At 41.8% G+C, this 23,355-nt stretch overlaps 1 protein-coding gene across 9 annotated transcripts in view; it reads right to left on the reverse strand.

Annotated features, from left to right (window-relative positions):
* Rere (arginine-glutamic acid dipeptide repeats) overlaps positions 1–23,355 on the reverse strand; it is a 342,417-nt gene that overhangs the window by 171,138 nt on the left and 147,924 nt on the right. For 8 of the 9 annotated variants that reach the window (XM_034501835.2, XM_034501837.2, XM_034501838.2 and 5 more), the window contains exons 3-4: positions 8,456–8,526; positions 601–726 (exon numbers count right to left, since the gene is read on the reverse strand). In XM_034501835.2, coding sequence (XP_034357726.1) covers positions 601–726; positions 8,456–8,526 — 197 coding nt within the window. The remainder of the gene's footprint in view (positions 1–600; positions 727–8,455; positions 8,527–23,355) is intronic. The other variant, XM_076933703.1, reaches the window with a different exon arrangement.

Below are 23,355 nucleotides of genomic sequence, written 5' to 3' on the forward strand. Positions count from 1 at the left end.
AAAGCCCTCCTGGGCACCACCACTGCATCCTGCTGCACCTTGTGCATCTACTCTGCTCATCAAGTCACAGAGGGATTATCAGGGTACAGCCAGGAGAGGCAGAGCCATCCGCAGCGCCAGCCCACTCAAGGGCTTCTTGACTAGTACTACAGAAAAGCCTCACTGTGAACAGCCTTCTACAATGTGCTCCCTGAAGAGGGCAGCAGCCATAACAGTTTAGATTTGTGAGCCTGGAGTCCCAAATGAGCCTTGGGAAAGACACATTCCAGGCTTGGACTTAAACTTACCCCCTTTCCCCCATCTCAGTTGCCAACATCCATACTCGCTGCTGATTGCCAGCTCCTGCTCCTTGCAGCAGCCCAGCATGCTCTCTGCTGGTGCCAAAATCCCCTCCACCAAACCCCACTAACTTCTGGAGCTGTCCTAGAGGGGTAAGGCAAGTCCCGTATTGTGCTTCCTCTGTGCATGTACTTATTACTCTTTAAAACACATAGCATACAGCACATTTTTAAAGGGGCTCTGGGAAGGGAGGTAATAGCCTATTTTATACCCTATGGGATATAAAATACTGATAGCTTTTAAAAACGGGATTCTCCTTACCCCTACAGGCCCTCTCCCGGCTTCAGAAAGGTGCTGTGGCGGCTGTGATGCCACCGGCAGAGAGCATGCTGGGGGGTCACACAGAGCAGGAGCTGGAGATCTGCAACAGGCCTGGGAGTTGTGGACCTAAAAGAGAAAACAGTTTTAAGTTAAGGTGCCCAACACCTCCATCCTGGTTACTAGGGGCACTCAGCACACAAGCAGGTCTGCAAGGATCCGTTAAGAGCAGAGAGCCACTGAACATTTGTTCAGCAGTGGAGTTACCCTTCCCACATTAGTCAAAGCTGCTTTTTTATCTCAGTGTCAACACCTGTATGACCCATCTGGCTCTGTATTTTAACCTGGGTCCATCTTAAGAGTATGGTGTGTGCCCCTCAAAATAACCAAGTTAAGATGTAACACAGCGCCAAAGCATAGTAACAGCAGCATGCCTGGCGCATCATAAAAGCGACATTCCAAGGTATCAGATACATAGGAGAGAACCATGAGCAGACAGACACACTGAGCTTTCAGAAGAGCTTCTTTGGAGAGATGCTGGAAGCATGAGGTGTGCACTTACAAGGAGAAAACACTCAAGGTGTTAGGGTGGCCGGAAGTCAGAAGTCCTGCCACCTCCTCAAGTTCCTTGTCTAATTCTATAAGGCTGAAGGATAGACAACAGCTTAAAACAAGAAAACAGAGTGTACTGAAATGAGTTTTAATGTCCTCAAAATGTTCCAAAGGTGAGCATAATTAACAGGCAAACCATGTCAGGTTCAGGAAAGCTATTTCTTCCAGTAGCAAAAAAAAAAAAAAAAAAAAAAAAAAAAAAAAAAAAAAAACCCAGCTGTTATTCCCAACATTTGGGAGGCAGATGCAGGTGGATCTCTGTGATTTTTGAGGCCAGCCTGATCTACATATTCAAGTTCCAGAACAGTCAAGGCTAAACAGAGAAACCCTGTCTCAATATTGCTCCCCACAAGTCATTTAGCATGCACTAGAAGTCTTTTAAAAAGAAAAGAATAGTGAGCACCTTCTGAAAGCCAGTACTGTCCCTTAAGCACAAGCTACGTCTCAGAGTGCCAAGCTGCACCCTTCAAACAGTCAAGCACACATATCGTAAAAAGCCCAACTCCTCCAATTGCATGTGGTGCTAAATGGTCTTTTAAAAACTTCCACAAGATTCAAATACTTGTAAGAACTTGTTGTATACAGTTATTTAAGAATGAATCAAGCAAGCTTTACAATTACATCATTGTTAGTGCCTTGCTACGTGTAGTTTTTTTTTTTTTTCCCTAAACCCATTTTCTGTGGAGTCTCTCCTTCCTACCACCTCAACAGATGGCATTAGAAGCCATAACCTCCATGGCTCTAGGGCGCAGTAAAGTCCAAATGAACATGTGACTGTGTATAATACAGCCCAGTGTATAGTGCAGTCAACATTTTTCACAATAAACAAAAAATAAAACAGAACATCTAGTTAAATATCTTTTGTCAGGAATTCAATTAACCAGAATTCAAATTCAAGCATCAAATCCTCCATTCAAATTCTGAGTTTCAACTTTTAAAAACCTAGCAGAGCAATTCTCAACATTGCATTACTTGTTTTAAATATATAAACAGTTCAAGAAATTATAATATTCTAATCATGTAAGAAAAACCAGTCTTTTAAAGGCAAATTATTGTTCATATGAATCAGAAAACACAGATGGTATCTAAGCCTAACTTTTTCAGTAATCTTTCTGACACTAATTGAGTTTATCATTAATACAAAGATCCAAATGTACATACAAACAGTAAATTTCCAGTTATAAGGGATCATGTTTGAACAAGACTTCAGCAATATTCTTGCGCAGTAGATCTCTCAAAATATCATTGCCTTTAACTTTATAAGCCTCTTGAGAAAAAATTAGAATATGTAATTTTCCACACCAAAAATTTTCATGAAGGTAACTTGTTCAATAAATTATATTTAGAGGTAAATATTTTAAAGAAATACATACAATTAAGCAGAACTTCAATTGCTTCTTGAGAGTCCTAAAATCCAACTAAATTAGGAGAAAATGAATTATCCACGTTCAAAGTAATTATGCACCATTAAAACTTTAGCTCCAAATAGTGTTTGCTGCCCACAGTTGACAGTGAAAACAGGCCTCTGAGGGACGAGGAAATGGGGGATGAGCTCTAAGATTTACTCACAAAGCTTCATTTTGATTTTTACTTCTCTGTCCATTTCTAAATTGACACCCACATATTACAAAAAGAATGTGGTGACTGAAAAAAATCTAAGATTTCTGTAAAGAGCTGTGTGGCCAGGCAACAGCCCTACCCACCCCAGCCAGGAGCCTCTGACTGTGTTCACCCAACTCCACACTAGAGAACTGCATTCGGGCTCACAACTCTTGGCTGCAAACTGCATGTGTCAGACTAAGTCCCTATACATACTGGTAGTAGTATAGAATCATAAGCCTAATATCTAAGGACCTTTAAAAAAATTAAAAACAAGTACAGGTGCCTTAAAACAGGTATGGCCTCTAGAAGAAGAGTTTGGCACCAATTCATTTTCTTTACATTTCTTTACCTATGTACAATTACTATACAACATTTTTTAAAACAAATAAGGAAAACAAATCACAACATAAGGAGACAAATGATGTCAGAAATACCAACATTTGAGGGGGAAGACCTCAAATCCTAGACAATTTGTATGCTTGATTTTCCATCTAAATATGACCTACTATATGGATGAGATACAAGGTGTATCTATCTATCCATCCTAACTAAGATCATCAAAGGCAGCAACTAATGGAGCAGAGATGGGAATCAGAAAACCTGAAGTCAAAATTCAAACTACCAGCCTACTCAGTCTACCAACATTCACCTCAGCCCCAGACTAAACACCCCAATTTTTGAATTACACATGCTCAAGTTGATACAGATTTCTGGTCCCACCCCAAATCACTTGAAAAGAAGGCTCTAATTTGATACTAACTTAGCACTAAAATGAGTAACCATTTCCCAGATGCCCATGCATTGTATATTCTTTTTTTCTGTTTGGTTTGATTTTGTTTTTCAAGACAGGGTTTCTCTGTGTAGCCCTGGCTATCCTCGAACTCGGAAATTCACCTGCCTCTACCCCACCCCCCAAGTGCTGGGATTAAAGGTATGCGCCACCACTGCCCGGCGCATTGTATATTCTATGCTACAATCAAACAGCCAAATAAGACTCAAACAGCTATATATAGTACATTAAGTCTGACAATTCACTGATATGTAGAGCCTTGGCTGAGGATAAATTCTCTGCAGCTCTCTTCTGCTGTACTGTCACGGGACTCAGGAATAAAAAATTATGGGCGATAACAAATTTTGGGAGTGACCTCTGGGTACTAGAGCTCAAAGAGAAATTTCAACCCTGCCCTCCAGATGCTCAGACATAACAAGGAAAATGATTTAAGGTAGTCAGAGCCATGAGAACGGCTTCTGTCTGGTATGCAGAGAATGCAACAGAATGCTCCTGCATCCACAGTTCAGGTCACTCAACGAACAAGTCACTGAAATACTGTTAATGAGGTTAAGGCATATTTAGACAAGGTTTAATCTTAAAACCGAGTTTTCCAGTTCTATAATAAACCAATGGTATTTACCTAAAGTACTCTCTGCAATAATTACAAATCCTTCCCAGAAACTTCATTTGGTATAAATAATCCTACAATTACCCAATCTTGGGAAAACCGTACCATCCTTCTTTCTAAAGTATGGACAATGGCAACAAGAACTCACACAGTATTCCCATCAGAATCAACAGAGCATCTTGAGTACTAACTACTCTAGGAATAAACACACAACTGGTAGTCAGTGCAACAGGAACTCCTCAGTACTGAATGCTGAGTCAAAACTCACTTCAACAATGCACTGTTAACTTTCTCAGAATCCACAATTATTTCTAGGTAGAAATTATTTCATTTATACTTAAGACTTGAGATTATAGAATATTAATACTTTTACTAAAAACAAGTGCTCCTTTCAGAAAAAAAAAATTATGCCTTCCTCTCTAACAATCCTATCTGGTGCTCTCCAAAAATGGCTGATGATTAATAACACCACAAATTCTACAATTAGAATGTAAGGTTGCTGAAGGAAGAAACAGTATTTTGTACTTCTTCAGTGCCCTTGGTTGGGCTCAACAAAGAACACAAAACAAGTTCCCAACAAATGCTACAGGGAGGGCTAATCGTGAACATTCCTAACTGCATTCTGGTATAAAATACACCTTGATAATCAAGAATAAAACAAATCAAAACAAACTAGACCACATAAAGTGACCTTGGAACCCTCTGGAAGGGCAACAGAAGGAAGAGTTGAAGATGTTATTCCGGGTCCTTTTGGCCTATTCAATCTAGCCTAAGTGGACCAATCCTTTCCTGAAGGGCGGAATAATCTAGAACCTAGTGGAAAGGAGTGAGTCTCGGGAGGATGTGGAGGAAGCGGCTACTAGTATCCTCTGGGCCTTCTGCTCTCTCATCTGCTCATGCAGGCTGGCTTGCCCATGCTGGCTCCAGTTTTACTATCATAAATGCAATTCCTGATTCACCCTTTCAGCTCTCCCCCCTGTTGATTAGCATAGTGCCTCAGTTTCCCCCAATTCCAAATTCTTACGGAAAAATTAATACTTTCAGGCCAAGTCAACAAAGACCTACCAGTACTGAAAACTATGGCACAAAGCGTCTTTATTTAATTGATTGCCCTTCCTCCCGCCTCTAGGTTAGCACACGCTGTCCATGTTGCCTCTTTTGCTTGAGTCCTCACTTTGTCTACTTCTTCCATGAACAACTCTAATTCACATATTTAAACAATAGTTTCCTTGCCTTAAAAATAAGTTAATTATACAAATATAGCATAAAAGAATCAATGTTTCCCAACAGAACACACAATTTACTTCTCTTGAAAATGCTGCCTTCAGAGTATTTCTCCCTTGGAGCCACTCCCACTCTCCATTCTTCGGAGTTCTCACTTTTCTTTAATAATCCTATGCTTGTTGTCAAACCAAACACAACAGAGAGGAGGGAGAGGGAGAACATGAACACTAACCTTCAAAGACCTGGCTTAGGTAAGAACTTACTGCTCTGCACTACCATGGCCTCCGTCTATCCCTGTGACAGTGTGGGCTAGCAATTTACCTGGCAGTGTAGATGGCAGAGCCTTGTGTGTTCTGACAATGTAACATTTGCTAAAGCAGAAGCCATAGAGCTCATCCCTGTACACAAGATGACCACAAAAGCTATACAAGTTTGGACATTTTTGAGAATGAAGGGAGAGGCTATTTACATAGCCTGGCATGCTCTATACCACAGACTCTAGAGAAATACCAAAGCAAGCCCTAGAAAACAACCCAGGTCTCCATAGAAAGTCCAAGCCCTCTTCCCTTCACACAGTGAACCAGGTCATAAAACACTGCCCAAGGCTCTCAGAGGTCAGCACACAAGTATTCTCTAACCTCATGTCTCAATTCATTGGCTTTACTGTCTTCAGCAGTATACCCGTAAGAGCATCACACAGAATTCCTACAATATCAGTACACACCTTATTTATACTCCAACCCTACCACAGTACAGGCAGTGTTATGCTGAGGGAGCACATCTCCTAGTATGCACCGAAACCAAAGGAGAAAAACACTGCAGCATGTAATACCTCAAAGCTAATGATTTTTTAAAGCTATTTTTCATTGTTCTGTTTTGCCTTGTTGCTTGCTATGGGACAAAAATCAACTCCAATCTCTTTTTAAAACTCCTCTAAGAAAGAAAAAAAAAAAAAAAAAAAAAAAAAAAGCCTATTTCCACAGCTTGCCTACCTTCCCAATAGTCTGGATAAGCCAGAGGAAGAAGTCATAGTTGTTCTCATCTTGTATAAGTTTTTCCTAAGAAGTACACAAAACTGAGGAAGGAGGAAAACTATATTTGTTCCAGGAGCAAATATTTCATCATCACATGACAATGAATACGGAATCTCAAAGAGAAAGACAGTGTGGTTTTAAAAGGAACCAAAACATGCTGCCCCCTATGTCCCACTTGCTTTTGCAGTTAGTGTTAATGTTTTAATACCGACAACAGAAGCGACAGCTTTTACTGCTGTTAATATCCTAAACAATTACCATATCCTCAGCAGGAACCTCTGTCCAGAACAGCCACTATCACACTGTAATTAACATTTCTATAAGAGATGCTGTTCAAACATGAAAGTGAGCATGCTTGCGCGCGCGGACACACACACACACAGAGAGAGAGAGAGAGAGAGAGAGAGAGAGAGAGAGAGAGAGAGAGAGAGAGAACGAGAACACACAAAGGGGCTCAGAATCTAATGGGACTCTAAAAGAAAATTCTTTATACTTTTATTTCGAAGCTATATATTCCCACAGTACGCTGTACTTGGTTCAGCAAAGTCACATACACAGATAATAAACACAGAGAGAGCAGAAGCTGCAGCCACTACCAAAATAAAACTCTTCTGGAAACAAGGTCACTTCCCAAAGTTCAGGTATCAGGCAGTATCTGTAAAAAAAAATCTTTGTAAAAAAAATATATTAAAGAACAAACATTTCCAAAAATAGTAGAAAACTAAATTGAAAACATTTGATTTAAAAGACAAAGCTGCAAAGCCACTTTCACAACAGACTTCCAAGCGGCCTAATAAGAACAACTTACGAGTAAACGCAGGTAACTGCCCCGCTTTACTGTCAGTTCTTTGAACTGAACTGTCACTAACGTCTATGAGAACAAACACCTTCAAGTAAGGAAGTATTGGGAAAGGAGGACATCCACAGATACAAACGTAACACCTTCGCTAGGAAGTTAGAATTAGGACTGCTCTGCACTGCAGGCCGTGAGTCACAGTCTTGAAATAAAAGGATCCCATTCTAAGATCAAAACGTGTCAGACAGTTTACAAGGATACTACTTCAACACTATTTTACACGTTAGTTATGCGAAGAAAAGACATTAATAGTGACATTTAACTGTGTTGCTCGTAAATAAATCTTTGGAAAATCAAAATATTAATGTTTGAAGAAGAGGTATACACATGGGTCTTAGGTACACATATTTACACAATACTGAGCCAGAAAAAAACAGAAGGAGGTGGGGGTCTATCTGTGTAGCAGTGGCTGTCCTGGAACTCCTAGACCCAACCATCTGCTTCTATCTCTTAGCACTGGGATTAAATGTCTGTGTCACCTCACATGTCCTGAGTATGTTTGTCTTACAAATACCCAGGGACTTATTCTGAACCCCAAGTATGTCTAAAAGGCCAAGATTGTGTCAGGAGCACTATCCAGACAGCCTTCATTCTAGGCTAAACTCCCTTCTCCCAAATTCTGCTCCTGGGAGACCCTTAAAACTGTACAAGATATACAATCCATACCGACCATCAAGGTGAAACTCCAGTACCCCCAGAAGCTGGTATCTGGTTCACATTTTTTACTCATTAATCACTAAACCTGCTTTAGGCTCCTCAGAACAGTTGAAATCAGAGAAAGCACTTTAGAAGCCAGAGAGGATCTGAGACTGTCACAACAGCTACTCAAGCTAGAGTGAAGACTGCAGAAACACTGCTGTCTCGCACAGAGAAGCACTGCCACAGTGGACAAGGCAAGCTACATTATTTCAGTGCACAGCACAGAGGCAGGCAGCACTGCCCCACTCTGGTTATCACACCAGGAGTGCTGGAGAAGCAATCAAAAGTGACAGCCTGTGGAGCTAAATAAAGAGAGGGGGAGAGACAACAGGAGGGAGAGAGAAAGGAGGGAGGGAGGGAGGGAGGAGGGAAGGGAGAAAAGAAGAGTAAGAGGGGGAGAGAGGGAAGGCAGAAAATGGGAAAATGCTTACCAGCTTGAAGTCTTGGATGCTGCAGATGAAATACGGTGTGTTTGGCCGACGACTCTCGATATACACACAGTCTTTAAAAGAAAAAAGAAGTTTTTTAAAAAACAGCAAAAGACAAGGCTTTATAAGACTACTACATAAACAAATAGCTAGGTTAATGAATATATAAACATATCGGTGACAAAGCAAGTACCTTTTAATAGTGAAAACAAAACCTTTCTCTGGGTAATAAATAATAAATTATAGATAGCATTATAGTGATGGTTCTTTCTGAACATGCTTCTCATCATTTAAAAAAAACTAATAAAAGTCTCAATGATTCTGTTTAGGGAAAGGAAGCTCTACAAAACTACCCATATCCAGATGGAGAAAGTTAGATAACATAATTACTTAACTAAAGATTACACAAGAAGCTGAATAGTAGTGGTGCACGCCTTTAATCCCGACACACTCAGGAGGCAGAGGCAGGTGGACCTCTGAGTTTGAGGCCAGCCTGGTCTACAGAGTGAGTTCTAGCACAGCCAGGGCTACATAGAAAAAGCCCTGTCTCAAAACACAAAAATTTACATATCAAGACAGGCAGGTGGCCCTTGCCTATATTCCTAGCTCTGGGAGGAGGAAGGGAGGGAGGGAAGGAGGGCAGGCATACACTTTAAGGCAAATTAAAAATCTTTTAGGTAGACATTCTTTAGAGAGAGAAACAGCTTTGCCACATGCTATCTGATTTTCAATAAGTACTTTTTGAGGAAATAGATATTTGAAAACACCATCTTTTTAAAAAAAGATTTTATTTATTTTTTTTATATATGTTACATATATTGTCACTGTCTTCATGCACAACAGAAGAGAGCATTAGATCCCATTACAAATGGCTGTGAGCCACCATGTGGTGGCTAGGAATTGAACTCAGGAACTCTGGAAGAGCAGTCAGTGTTCTTAACTGCTGAGCCATCTCTCCAGCCCTGAAAACACCATCTTAAACATGTTACTACAATAACCTTTTCACCCACAGCATGAAAAAGGATGAAAACTATTCTAGTCGCCTACTGATAATTTACTATCAAGTATTTCTTGACTGGAAAGAAAACCAAGGCAGCCAATCAAATATGGAATGCAGTAAACCAAATACTTCCTTCAGAAAGAAGAGCCGAGTACTCTCCTCAGTCACACTGGGCATGGTAGGACTTGAGAAATTACTTCTGACATCCACAGCAGCCAGAGGGTAAAAGGCTGCTTTTTACAATTGCCTGTAAAACAATTATTTACTAAGAAGTAAAAGTTTCCCAGTTACCAAATCTGGGAAGTGGGATAATGCCTACAGGTACAAAGGTCAATTATCACATCTGCTACCCTGCCCTTCAGAATGTACATCTGTAAGGACCGCTTTCTGACAACCTGGGCAGAGCCTGTTATTCCACCTCCATATACACTAAACATCAAGACATAGAAAGGAGCCACAAAAGCCACTTCAGAGAGAGAAGTACGACTCTATGAAGGTATCGGAATTCCCAGTTAACTGCTCAGATGAGACCATGAGCCCCTGAAGACGTGCACCCATGTGGATCAGGGATAAGTTACCCCTGAGCCATAGCTCAGATGATAACTAACCCTGCTGCTGCACTTCACAGCACCCACCTACCACATTAATCGTCTCCAGTGACACTCTCCCCACTATGGCTGATCCTGTTCTTCATACTCCTTGTTTGTTATAAAACAGCAGCAGCGTAAATCTCTACACTAAAAGCTGAAGCTCTCTCTGGGAACAGCGGTGTGGCTCGCACAGCTGTAATCTCACCGCTCATCAGAGGACTATAAGACCTACCTCAAAATTTAATACAATTTTGAAATAGGCCCACAATTCTTAATTTCCATGTTGCTGGTGTTGAACGCAGCACCAGTAAGTAGTTCAACTCTCCAAGCAGCAATTACACACTCACTCACTCACCTAAGCACCGAGCACCGTCTCTGCACCTTCTCCTGCCTGTCTCCTTCCACAAAAAGCCATACTTTCTTTTCTTTTAAATTAAGCTACTTGTTCACTTAGAAACAAACATGTTAATGTCCTAAGTGAGGTCCAAAGATCTGTTCCCACAGAATCCACCTCCTCCTCTGGGATACCTCCTCCAAAAGAAACACCAATTTGTCTGTCTGGTCTGTGACAACCCTATCCTTTCTTTACTCTACCAGTTCTGACCATACATAGCTTACAACTATTCACGAGGGGCCGCAGAAGTAATACATTCTCGGGGCTCCTCTCTCTGTAACGGAGTGGTAAGCACTCCTTAGCAATTCACAATACTGAATGTCCCATTATCTGGCAGTCATGTGGTCTGCACTGTCCTCTTCTTCCTCACCATCACCACCACCACCACCATCACCATCTCCAGAGCTCTGAAAACAGTACAACAGCAATCCCTGTGTCCAGCAAGGACTAATGTGTGCCATTGCTGTGCTCACAATCAGACAAGCCTGAAATAAGTAACATGTGTGGGACACAGGCCCTGTTATGTCACAGAGAAGGGCTTTAGACCCTCTTCCTCTGGAATGTAAAGCACTATGGACTTGTATAGTAACAAGTTTCCGTCAGGTGTGGTGCATGTGCTCACACAGAATTCCAGCTCCAGAGATGCAGGCAGGGCGATCACGTGTTCAAGGTCAGCCTTGACCGAACAGTGAGTCCAAGAGTAGTCAAAAACACCCGTTGCAGTCCCCTCACCCCTTAAGAGCTTTCCAGAGAAAGGAGAGAAAACTTATGTTCTGCTACAACTAGACTCAGGAAATGTTTCTCTCTAAACACACCAAGGTATGACAGCTAAGAGACGAGAAAGGGGAGCTGCTGCCACCCGTGTTCCTTGTCCTGCTGAACCTTGACACACACAGACTAAAAAATGCTGCCCAAGGGAAAGGCCACATGAGGGAACAGCCTGGAACCTGACCTGTAGAATTACCACACTTACTTATTAGTGCCCTTTTCCTGCATACAAGGTATCTTTTTTTAAAAAATTTAAATAATTACCATGACAAACCAAACTGATTCAAAGTTGTAAATTTACATAATGGTTACAATATCCAAGGCTGGTATCTGTAGAACCTATATTGTATCAGAATCTCAGTATTCTGAGACATGTATGTAAGGCAGATAAGTTCACTATCAGATCAGGAAACAAAACAGATTCTGTGGACATAAAGAACAATAAATCATGGGTCACATAAGATCATGAGTCACATAAGTTAATTTTTTTTCCAAGCTTAGTCAAATTTACCATTCTGGGTGGGTAATGTTCTGCTTTAAACAGATTTAGCTAATGTATTATTAATTTTTAAGTGACTTTTTAAATTTTTATTTTACATGCATTGATGTTTTACCTGCATGTATTGGGTTCCCCTAGAACTAAACTTACAGTTAGTTGCGAGCTGCCATGTGGGTGCTGGGAGTTGAAGCCAGGTCCTCTGGAAGAGCAGCCAGACTCTTAACCACTGAGCCATCTCTCCAGCCCCACTAATGCGTTTTTTTAAAATAAAGTATGAAACATTACTGAAGAGTTAAATTTTTCCTTCCTACAAAACAGAATGATCCAACTTAAGAAATGCACTCAAAAAAAGAAAATGCACTCTAGGAAATAATCTGGGATTTAAGTCTCGAAGGAAGTAATTTTTCTTTTATTGACCTTTGTGCTATGCTACTCCACCCATCCCCCCCCAGAAGGGTAAACTGAGGCCAGTCATCACAAGTATTTTCTCTTTGGTCTCATTAATCAAGCAGCTTATTTAATAAAACCAATTTATATAAATGTTTATAGCTAGCATAAAATCCTTTGTTTTTATTTGTAAATCCTTCTGTTTGTTTTTGCAGTGCTGGGGATCCAATCTAGGGCCTTGAACACTCTAGACAAGCATCAACCTACATTTCTAGACCCAAAGTAGTTAATTTGAAAGGCTAAGTTAAGAACAATGTCAAATCCACAGATGGACTGTGTGTGCCTGTAACCTTCTAAAGTCAAAGTGATTTGGCAAGACTTGTCATGCAACTTCTGAAAGCATGGCTTACCTACGACCTGGTTGGTCCTAAGAGTGATTTAGTCAGCTAGACTGATATCCTCAGAGTGACAAAGCCTGCAGCCAACAGAAACACTACAGACACCTTTTGTTTTTAAATGTTGAGAGCCCCTCTTCTTTGTTGTTAAAAGCAGCAACTCGGCTGAGCAGACAATGCAGTCCATTAAACACACAATGCACACTCTCAAAATCACTCACAGGAAAGCAGGCATTCACCAAAATGAGCCAACAGTTGCTGTGGGGCAAATATACATTGTTTTAATCTTAAAATCAGCATGCCTGAAATGGGCCAGGAAAAAAATAAATGAAGCTATTGCCACCACTATCAGTTATTCTGAAAAACAAATGATAACTAATGTTTTCTTTAGCAGGGATATCTGAAAATGAGACTGGGGTTTGTACTGAGTTTTATACTCTAACACTGTGCCTCGGCACAGAAGCAGATCACATGGTGACACTTGAAATGCTTGTGACTAGAACATCAAAACCCATGACCTGGGAGAAGATACTGAGCAGGGATATCTCTGGTTGTTTCTCATAACCTCAACATAGCTTTGTGTCCAAAAATCAATGCAGCCATCTGCAAACAGAGCCCTCACTGAGCTGAGGAGGGAAGTCAGCCAAACGTGAAGGCAAATTCTCAAGGCAAAGAAAAGCCTCTGCTTTTCCAACCGTCAGCAAATCAGCAGGTTTATGTAAATTGAGCAGGGAAGCAAGTTCCACAAGGGTAAAAATCATAGCCTGCCACATCAGGCAGTCTGTCATCATGTACACAAAGCACCTATCAGCGTCTGTCCTGACAGGCTCCTCACTAAGCAAAGTGGACACTTACTTCACCTCCTAATTTAGTAAGCGGTCTGTGAGGCCTTGCATTAAAGCTGTGTTACAACACACAGGCAATGTTCCACCGCTGCTCAGCCCCATGTGGCATCTTCCCTCCATCCATGTGTTCCCACCTATTAATCTCTGAAATACTCTCGTCCTCTTGCAAAGAATGGCAGTGTCACTCTAATAGAATTTTAAATAGAACCCCTTCCTTGTGAACAAAGCCTTTTTCACAAAGAGATTTTCAGAGACACAGCTGGGTGTCCCAACAGTGGACATAGGAAGCTGACCCTCAGGCGTCTCTGTTCTCCTTCATTTCTCTTCCATGTTATTCCTCTATCCCTGACACTCAGAACCATTCAACAAGGTAAAATATCGCAAAATTAAGTCCACTAGTATCTCCCTAGTTAATATAAGTATTTGCTAATTCCAACACAGAAAAAAAGAGATAGGGGTTTGTGTGTGTGATGTGTGTGTGCGCGTGCGTGTGTGCGTGCAATTCTATCATGCTCTACCATACTCCCCTGAGGCAGCATCCCTCCCTGAACCTGGAGCTAAGCTTGCTAGAAACAACACTAAAATCCTGGTGTCTGATTCCAGACCAGAGGCTCTGGTACACTGAGGGCCTCCAGCAAACAATCTCGATCACCACATCCTCAACACAGTCAACGCCAGCTGCACCGCTGGCTTGCACCATGTGACCACTTCTGCAGAGCAGACACTCAGAACTTCTCTGAGGAGCAGTGAAGGAAGAAGTGAAATTAGTTACCTTAGGCCCTAACCAAATACTGAAAAGAAAGTCAAACATTCTGTCACAGGTGGAGAGAGGCTGGTTTTCAGCTATGTGCTAAACAGAAGAAAGTAGCAGTGTGTGGAACAGTGGACAGCTTCAGAGGGAAAGACACCGCCTAGATCATTTCCTTAGCTTTTGATTTGACTTTCAACCATGACCAAATCTGATGGCTTCATGTTGATTAACTCAGTAGAAGGAAAAACCACCCAGGTAGAAGCTATCAGCCGCTCCATTGTCTACACACTTCTTGATAACTGGATCCATAGACTGCAATGCCTGTTGGCTCTAAAACTGCAAAGCTTACATGGGCTCGTCAGCACAGAAGAGCACAGTGACAAAGAATGGGAAAGACAATTATAACAAACTAAAGTGTCCTCAAATTGAGACATGTCTCTTTTCTAGATATCAGGGAGTCTTCCAGTACATCAAAATCTCTAGACTGGGCTAGGGAGACAGCACAGTTGAGAAAATGCTTGCTTTGCAAGCACAAGGACCAGAGTTCAATTCTCTTGTCAAAATCCAGCCACAGTGAGGTGCCCTTGTAACCCAGCACCTAGAAGGTGGATCCCAGTCATCCTAGCTTAGTTGAAGACATGTGAAAGAGCCTATCTCAGAAACAATCAGACAGTACCTGAGACAGCCAAGGCTGCCCTGTGGCCTTTGGGCTCACATTAGACAGATTCCTTCTCCTACTCCCAGGTTTAAAGGCCAGGCCCAGACTGTCATCACCTAGTGTCAGGAAGTGCTTCCCTTCCCATAATCATATACTCACTGGGTTTAAAAACTGAGTAAAACAAGAAAAAGCAGCATTATCTTGTCAGCAGCAGAAAGCAGACCATGATGGCATTCAAAATATTAACCATGGCTTAACACCTGTATGACCCAAACAAAGAGCAATTCAGCTCTTATCTCTACAAATTATTATGAAAATGTTCCTTATAACCTGTACTGAACCCTTACTATTAAAGTTATTCTAGCCAATTCCAAGTCCAAATTCCAGTTAAATCAACTTCTCAGAATTTATAACTTATATTTTGTAGCATTTGTACACTTAAAAAAGAAAAAAGTATTTACTCTAAGAAAGAAATTTTATTTTTAAAATTGGTGATGGAACTGAAGACTCAGTGGTAAAGCACCTGCCTAGCACGCATGAATCCATGAGGCTCTGGGCTCCATCTGCAGCACCACTGAAGGGGCCACAATGTGACAGCCCACCTGCCCAGAGAAGGCCCCACTGCCCATGCCCCTCACTTTGCAGCATACTGTACCTGACTTTTTAAGACAAGACATTCAGGTAACTGTCCTATCCCAATTCAGTGGTTCACAATTAAATAAAACACTGAAGGAAAAAAAAATCTGTCCCAAAGGGCCAGTGAGATAGATGACAGCTCAGCAGGTAAAGCCTGGGAACTGAGTTCAAAGCCCACTCAGAATGGAAGAAGGACCAGTTCCCAAAGGCTGACCTCTGACATCAGTGTCCCCCACCACCACACACAAATAGAAAAGTTAAACTAATATAAAAACGACTATTAAGCTAGTCTGTTCTGATTACTAATCAAAATGGTGATAGATCTTTTAACTCAAGGAATGAAAGTGGACCATGGGCCAATCATGGTGATACACCATGCCTATAATCCACTGAGACAGTAAAACTGAGACAGTAGGATCACGATTTTAAAACTAGTCCATGCCAGGCAGTGGTGGCGCACACCTTTAATCCCAGCACTTGGGAGGCAGAGACAGGCAGATTTCTGAGTTCCAGGACAGCCAGGGCTACACAGAGAAACCTGAACCAAACCAAACCAAACAAACCACACCTTTAATCCCAGCATTTGGGAGGCAGAGACAGGTAGATTTCTGAGTTCCAGGACAGCCAGGGCTACACAGAGAAACCTGAGCCAAACCAAACCAAACAAACAAACAACCAAAACCAAAACAAACTAGTCTGGGATACACCCCAGTACTGTGTGGAAGGGGGCAGAGGGAGATGCTGGATACACAGCTCAGAGGTAGCATATACTCCATTCTAGGATTCATCCCCAGCATCACCCAAAAAACACAAAAGGTGAAAGCAAGTAAAATGATGTGCATTCAGGAAGCAATGCAGCAAGCTATGCCCACATGGAAAATGAGCAGTGATAGGCAGGCCTGGGAGAGGGCTCCTCTCTCCCTATATGGCTGACAACAAGCACAGGCTGATTGCTAATGCCACACCCTGTAGGAAAAATTTCATGCAAGGCAATAACTTCCAGCAAGGCTAGGAGAGCCTCAGACCAACTTTGTAGTGATTGCTGGGAATACACAGGGGGGCTCACAGTGCCTGGGCTATCACTCTCATTTGGCAAATGATTTTATTATAAGCTAGTATTATAGTGAATCCATTTTCCTTATGGGTTTTCTGCTACTGTTTAATGGACTGTCAGTATAATTTAGATTTCATCTATTTATTCCATTCAAGCTTGCCTCCTGATTGTACAGCAAATGGAACATATTTCTATTCAATGGAATTAATGACAGTTAATTGTAACATGCAGTTTCCATAGCTCCAAAAAAAAAAAAAAAAAAAAACTATGCATATATTTCTATGTAAGGGTGTTGAATCCCCTAGAGCTGTGACATGGATGCTAGGGATTGAATCTGGGGACTCTGGAAGAACACCTATGAAGCCATCTCTCCAGTCCCTCTTTTGTACTTTTTAAACATCTACATTGTAGTTCCTTATATTAATATATAACTATATTAATATAATATTTCACCCCATTTAAATATTTTCCTCCTATCCTTCACAATATTAACTATAGGCCAAGCGCAGGGGAAAAAAAGTCTTCCTGTCAGAATGGACAAACAGATGCTCTATCATGACAGCTGCTTTATGCTAGCACAATTGAAAGTTAATTTTTTCTGCCTGTCTTTTCCTTACCGTTGGATAATTTCTCATTTATTCCAGTTAATCATAATGTCAAGATCAGATGAACTTTATTGAAAGCAGACAGATTTAGACACTGGGCTCATATTAATGCGTGCTGAACTCAACTTCTTTCAGACTTAACAGAAACTTCCTCAGGTTTGTTTACAGATACCACCATCCCACAAGTGGCCTTTCTCAAATGATCAGTCTTTCACCTATACATCCTCACAGTTGTGTAAGAGATACTTAAAGAAATGTGTCAGATCAACATCCATGATCTGCTGCCCTGACTATAACCACCATCATCACAGAATCAGCGTAGTTCACAGAAGAGCCGAAAGCATGATGGCACATACTTCTAACCCCAGCACCCAGGTCAGAAACAGACAGCTCTGTGAGATTGAGGCCAGCTTTGTCTACAGAGAAAGTCCCCACAAGGACTATGTTCAGAGAAACCTTTTCTTTCTCTGCTCTGTTTCTCTCTGTCTGTCTGTCTCTCTCTCTCTCATATATTCATTCACTCACTCATTCATTTATGGTGTTTTGAGGCAGGGTTTCTCTGTGTAGCCTTGGCTGTCCTAGAACTCCTTTTGTAGAAAACACTGAGATCCACTTGCCTCCATCTCCTGAATGATGGGATTAAACATGTGCCACCACTGGTCAGTTTGAGAACCTTCAAGAGAGAGGGAGGGAGGAAGGGAGGGAAAGAAGGCAGGCAGGCAGGCAGGCAGGCAGGCAGGCAGGCAGGCAGAGAGAGAGAGAGAGAGAGAGAGAGAGAGAGAGAGAGAGAGAGAGAGAGAGAGAGACGGGAGGAAGGGTGGGTCAGTCCTGGCTGGCTTAGAGTCCCGACTGCTGGGCCATCCATCAGCCCTGCCCTGTTAGCCCCATGTTGGTATTGCTGCCCCCACCAGAAGTATCTGTCTTTCTTACACAATCCTAGCCAAATTTCAGGATCCAATCATACAAGTCTATGCTTCCACACACCTTTAAGCTGTAACAGTCTGCTGAAAATCCATTATTAACATGCCACTTTATTTAAATAAGTGAATTTCTGGGGCAGACTCCCAGAAAATGGGGGGAGGGGTGCAAGAACTTTGCCCCCCTCCCCGCCCCCACTTTTGAGCCAGGGTTTTTCTGTGTAGCCCTAGCTGTCCTGTTGACCAGGCTGGTTTTGAACTTGCAGAGACTCGAATGTCTCTGCCTCCTGACTGCTGGGATAAAAGGTGCATGCCACCCCCCACCCCACCCACCCCACCCCCCAGCGGTTTCCCCTTCTGCATCGGTCTCCTAAGAACACTGATGTAATTAATGGTGCACACAGACTGATTATAAAAGCACTGTTGATAGTCCAGCTGACACCAGAACCATGTGAGCCTGTCCAAAGTCTACTCTGGTCTTACAGTGGCTTTCCAGTTTTCTCATTTGCTGTAATTTATATCAAGTTTTCAGAGCAATGAAACCTGTCTCAACTCTAATGCAAGCCACTCCCCCCCTGCTCCCTTACAGCAATGCTGTTTCCAGCTATAGTTATATGGTTGGTTTTGTTGTTTCTGTTTTTCATTCTGAGCCAAGTACTACATACAGGTATTTAAGAGTAATTTAAAACCTAGTCTTTTTTTTTTTTGGTTTTTCAAGACAGGGCTTCTCTGTGTAGCCCTGGCTGTCCTGGAACTCACTCTGTAGACCAGGCTGGCCTTGAACTCAGAAATCCGCCTGCCTCTACCTCCCAGGTGCTGGGATTAAAGGCGTGCCCCACCACCGCCGCCGGCAAAACCTAGTCATTTTTACATAACTGAAAATATACTGAGATCTCAGGTTCCCAGTGCATATCTTCAGCCCACTGTGGATTACAAGTAGTCTGAATTATCTGAAGAAAATGTTCCACATAGACAACGACTTCCATCCTCTGCCTCCTTGGTATGTGAGACGCAGTAACTCAGCTCTGTACCATATGAAGGTAAGGTAGCAGGGTCTATCTGTGCTCATCTGCCATCCACCTGCCACTTTTATAATCCAAATTAGCAGAGATTTGAAGGTCAAAGTAATAAAATATCTAACTATCCTAAAAGGAAAGAGGAGATTTCATTTACTGTTCTAGCCACTGACAGCTCTTGTGTTTCTTTCTTTTTTAATTTTAAACCAGAAACTATATTCAACACACTTCAACGAAGGGCTGCAGCTGCTCTGGGCCAATCCCGACACTTAATGAAAGCTTGGCTTTTGCATGTTCTTTTAGTAATCTGAACCTCAGAAAAGCCATCCATGTTATGAACATCTGCAGAGACAAAATAAATCAGAATTTAGAGAAAAATTGAAGATTTCTCCATTTTAAACAAAATGCTAAAAGCAGGTAACAGCCAAGTCTTATCACAATCATACTTCTAAAGCTATGAACCCTTGTGGTGTCTCACACCTATTATCTCAACACTCAAGAGGCAGGATTACTGTGAGTTCAACGCCAACCTAAGCTATCTGGTGAGTTCCAGGCCATCCTGGCCTATAGAGAGAGACTCTGCCTCAAAAGAAATTAAAGAACTCAAGCCAGTCCCATACTTCCAGGAAAAGAGCAGCATGAGTGTGAACTATCGGCACCCTGCCACCAGCTTTCCCCACTGACTTGTCACAGTAGCTTGCTCCAAGGACCCCTTCTCTCTATGCTGACAGGCCAGATTCAGTCTCTCCCAGGGCCTTGCTTTTCTATATGAGTTGTATTGGCATTTCACAGACGGTTTAGAGAAAGTGTGATTGATGCATTGTAGAATCTTCCCAGGTCCATTTTCTCTTCCACACTCCTGTCTTTTCATAGACAGCAAGAAGCTGAGGAAGCACAGCCAAAACAGGCTTAGAAGGAAAGTGCTTTCTGCCCAGGAAGGGTGACTAGTCTGGCTCTGTGGCTTCCTGCTAGATTAATTGTCCTCAAACTTGCTCTTTTGATGGAAAATGAATTAACACACCCAGTGTTGGAACTTCCATGATGACACATCATGTACAAGAGGAAGACTGTTGGGAAGTGGTACCTTCTGGACATGGCAGGGATGACGTGAACTCACAGCAGCTGTGGATGCCTAAACAGACCTGCACAAAACCAAGCCAGTCAGCTAGGTGGCATATTGTGTGAAGGGCTCACAAGACACTTCGTCATACTGAGGAGCTACAGGCATGCCAGCGCTCCTGGCAATGGGAGCCAGGTTTTCCTTCAGGGATGGGCCACTGGCAGGCTGCTGATGCTCCAGCGGACATCCAAAACAGAAGAGGACATGACTTTGAGAGGAAGATGTTTGTGTGAGGATCTGAGAAGAAGCTGTCGGGGATAGGGGTAGATATATCAAATGCACTGTATTTGTATCAAGATTATAGCTATTTCCAGTGGAAGGAAATATAGAAGAATAATACTAAGCCATTTTACCCATTATTTCCCTGAATTCATGTGCTATTCATAAATTTAAAGATTACTTTGAATCAAAAACATAAAATATTAACATAATAAGCCAATGTAATATATTAAGAAAAAGAAACTAATTAAAAAATAAACACTAAAACTGAAGATAAGAAGCAGCAGGGCGGTAATGGCACACACCTTTAATCCCAGTGCTCCAGAGGTGGAGGCAGGCAGGTTTCTGTGGTTCCTGGCCAGCCTGGACTATATACAGAACAAGATCTATAACAGCCCAGAGCAGCACAAAGAAATCCTGTCTCAAAAAAACAAACAGAAAGGAAACAGGGACCCCAGTAGTAACAAGGTAGCACAAACCAATCATTACCTTCTGCCAGGAGTAAGAGTAGTCTCCAAAGGCAGATGAAACCCGATGGGACCAGACAGAACAAAGCTGACAACTCCTTCCCTGAAAAGAACACAACGAAGTCTAATTCCTAAGGAGTCCATTCCTAGGGTTCACAAACAGCCATAAGGGGTGACATTTCTCCCACATACTAGATAGCACAGGGGTTCACTCAAGCCATTATCCTCCCTCTGTCTTCTAGGTTCCTGAATGAATTTGTTCGAAAGGGAATTCATGAATGCACCTTCCCAGAAAGCATAGGGACTGGTGCAAATTTCCCGGAATACCATAGCACTGGTCATAGCTAGGTCAGGAAGGTGAGGGCACACATTTGTAACACCAGCACTCAGAGAGCTGATGCAGGAGGATCATACATCTTAAGCTAGCCTGTCTAAATATCCAATTCCAGGCCAGCATGGGTTACACAATGACTTCCCTTTCATTAACAAGTAAATGAACAAATGGAAAAAAATTCAAGCTGACTATATTCTAGCTACTTGGGAACTGAAGGTCAGCCTATGCCTTTCAGGAATACCTCTCTTCTAAAATTAAAATATTAAAATTAGAATTTTAATAATATGGAAACTAAATACTGTGGCTCAGAGGCTGATGAGGAAAGGTTACCATGAGCTTAAGGCCAACCAGGACTATAGAATAAGACCCTGACTCAAAACTGATAACAAACAAAGTCTAAATGTAAAAAAAGACACACAAAAACAAAAAACCTCACTATATTGAACTGCTTATCACAAGAAAAATTGTACAGTACAATTATGTACATATTTTTAACTGACTAAGAAATTTTACTAGCTATGACTCCTTTAAGAACGTCCATAAACCGGGTGGTGGTGGCACACACCTTTAATCCCAGCACTTGGGAGGCAGAGGCAGGCGGATTTCTGAGTTCCAGGCCAGCCTGGTCTACAGAGTGAGTTCCAGGACAGCCAGGGCTACACAGAGAAACCCTGTTTTGAAAAACCTAAATAAATAAATAAATAAATAAATAAATAAAACGTCCATAGTCTCAGCATGATAGTGAATATAAGATGTCTGAGCATGTTCCCTATGACACAACATGAGAGCACTCACTGGTTTGTCCCAATGTCCCTGTGGCTTACTGCCTGTCATCAGAATTAAAGCACTGGGTGAGTGTCATCAGAAAGGTAAGACGTGAATGAAAAGAAAGGCACATTTTCTCCTACCAACCTCAACCCTGCCATCTCTGCAGACGCCCCAGCCACACACAGGTTATACTAACAGCACACGATGCATGATAGATGTGTGTGACAGCTCACTGAAGCAAAGCCAGCATAGGCTGCAGGACGAGACACTCTACAAAAAACAAAAGCATATTAAGAAAGTGTAGCCACACCTCTACATGTGTGCACTATGGGAAGTGACCACACAACAAATGTTAGTAGTGGCTTTAGACTTGAACTTTCACATATCTGAATTTGTCAATTTTCTGTCTTGAAAATGTACCACTTATTCAGTGCAAAGGGACCAGGCTGGGAAGCAACCGGAAGTGAGAGATCACAATAAATGAACAAGTGTGAACAGATATGCTACCTAACCAAAGCACTAGCTGGGCCAAGGAACGTCAGTCCTGGTAAACTTGGGGAAGGAACATAAAGACGGAACTGTATAGGCAGCAGAATTTTGGGGAAAGCACACTGGTGAGGCAGCCGGAACCCACATCTTCACATATCAGATGCTCAGCACTCAGAACCCAACAGCTCAGAGAAAATAGAAACTTGCAACACAACTGCTGCGGGTGTCAAATAACCAGCCTTATTCTGGTCCTATCCTGAATGCTAAAAGCACTTTTTAAAAAGATTATATACTTCATGTCATCAAATCTCTCTCTCTCTCTCTTTTTTTTTTTTTTTGATAGCTACTGCCAGCTTCAAAATCATTCTAGTTTGCAGACATGAAAGACAGTCTTCCGACCAGTACAGAGAACAGATCAGAAACCAGATCTCCACTGTGTAGTCAAAAGGAGAGGCACAAACATCCACGCAGGGTTAAAGCATAATTTCCAAGACTGACAGAATGATTCTCAGGTGTAACGGTCAAGTGTGTTTTTATACTATAGAATAGTGGTTATTATAACTACCACTTTCTGGGTAAACTGTTCTTGACTTTGTAAAATTGTCAAATACTGGGTAATATCCTTTTCTTCTTGTAGGCATGTCTCTTCCCTAAACTAAAGAGAAGAATTGGAATTACACACAGCATTACTAACATCACCATGGTCAACAATCGCAGCACACTGCTATCAAGGGTCATGTAAAGTCTGAAACCAGATACCACACAGTGATGACTGTCTTCCTGAGAGCTAGCAGGTACCTATAGCATTACTAACAAAGCACAAATTGAAATCTTACATTAAAAATTGAGAATTACAAAAGTCAATATAATTTGTGCTATATACTCAGTAGTCTTGTGATTAACACTCTCCATCTTTTTTTTTCCCCCAACTGTATCAAGTCTCCACAGCCCAATCTACAGTGACAGTGACACCCCATCCGTGTAACACTAG

This window comes from Arvicanthis niloticus, chromosome 5, assembly GCF_011762505.2.
Source record: "Arvicanthis niloticus isolate mArvNil1 chromosome 5, mArvNil1.pat.X, whole genome shotgun sequence".
Lineage (NCBI taxonomy): Eukaryota > Metazoa > Chordata > Mammalia > Rodentia > Muridae > Arvicanthis > Arvicanthis niloticus.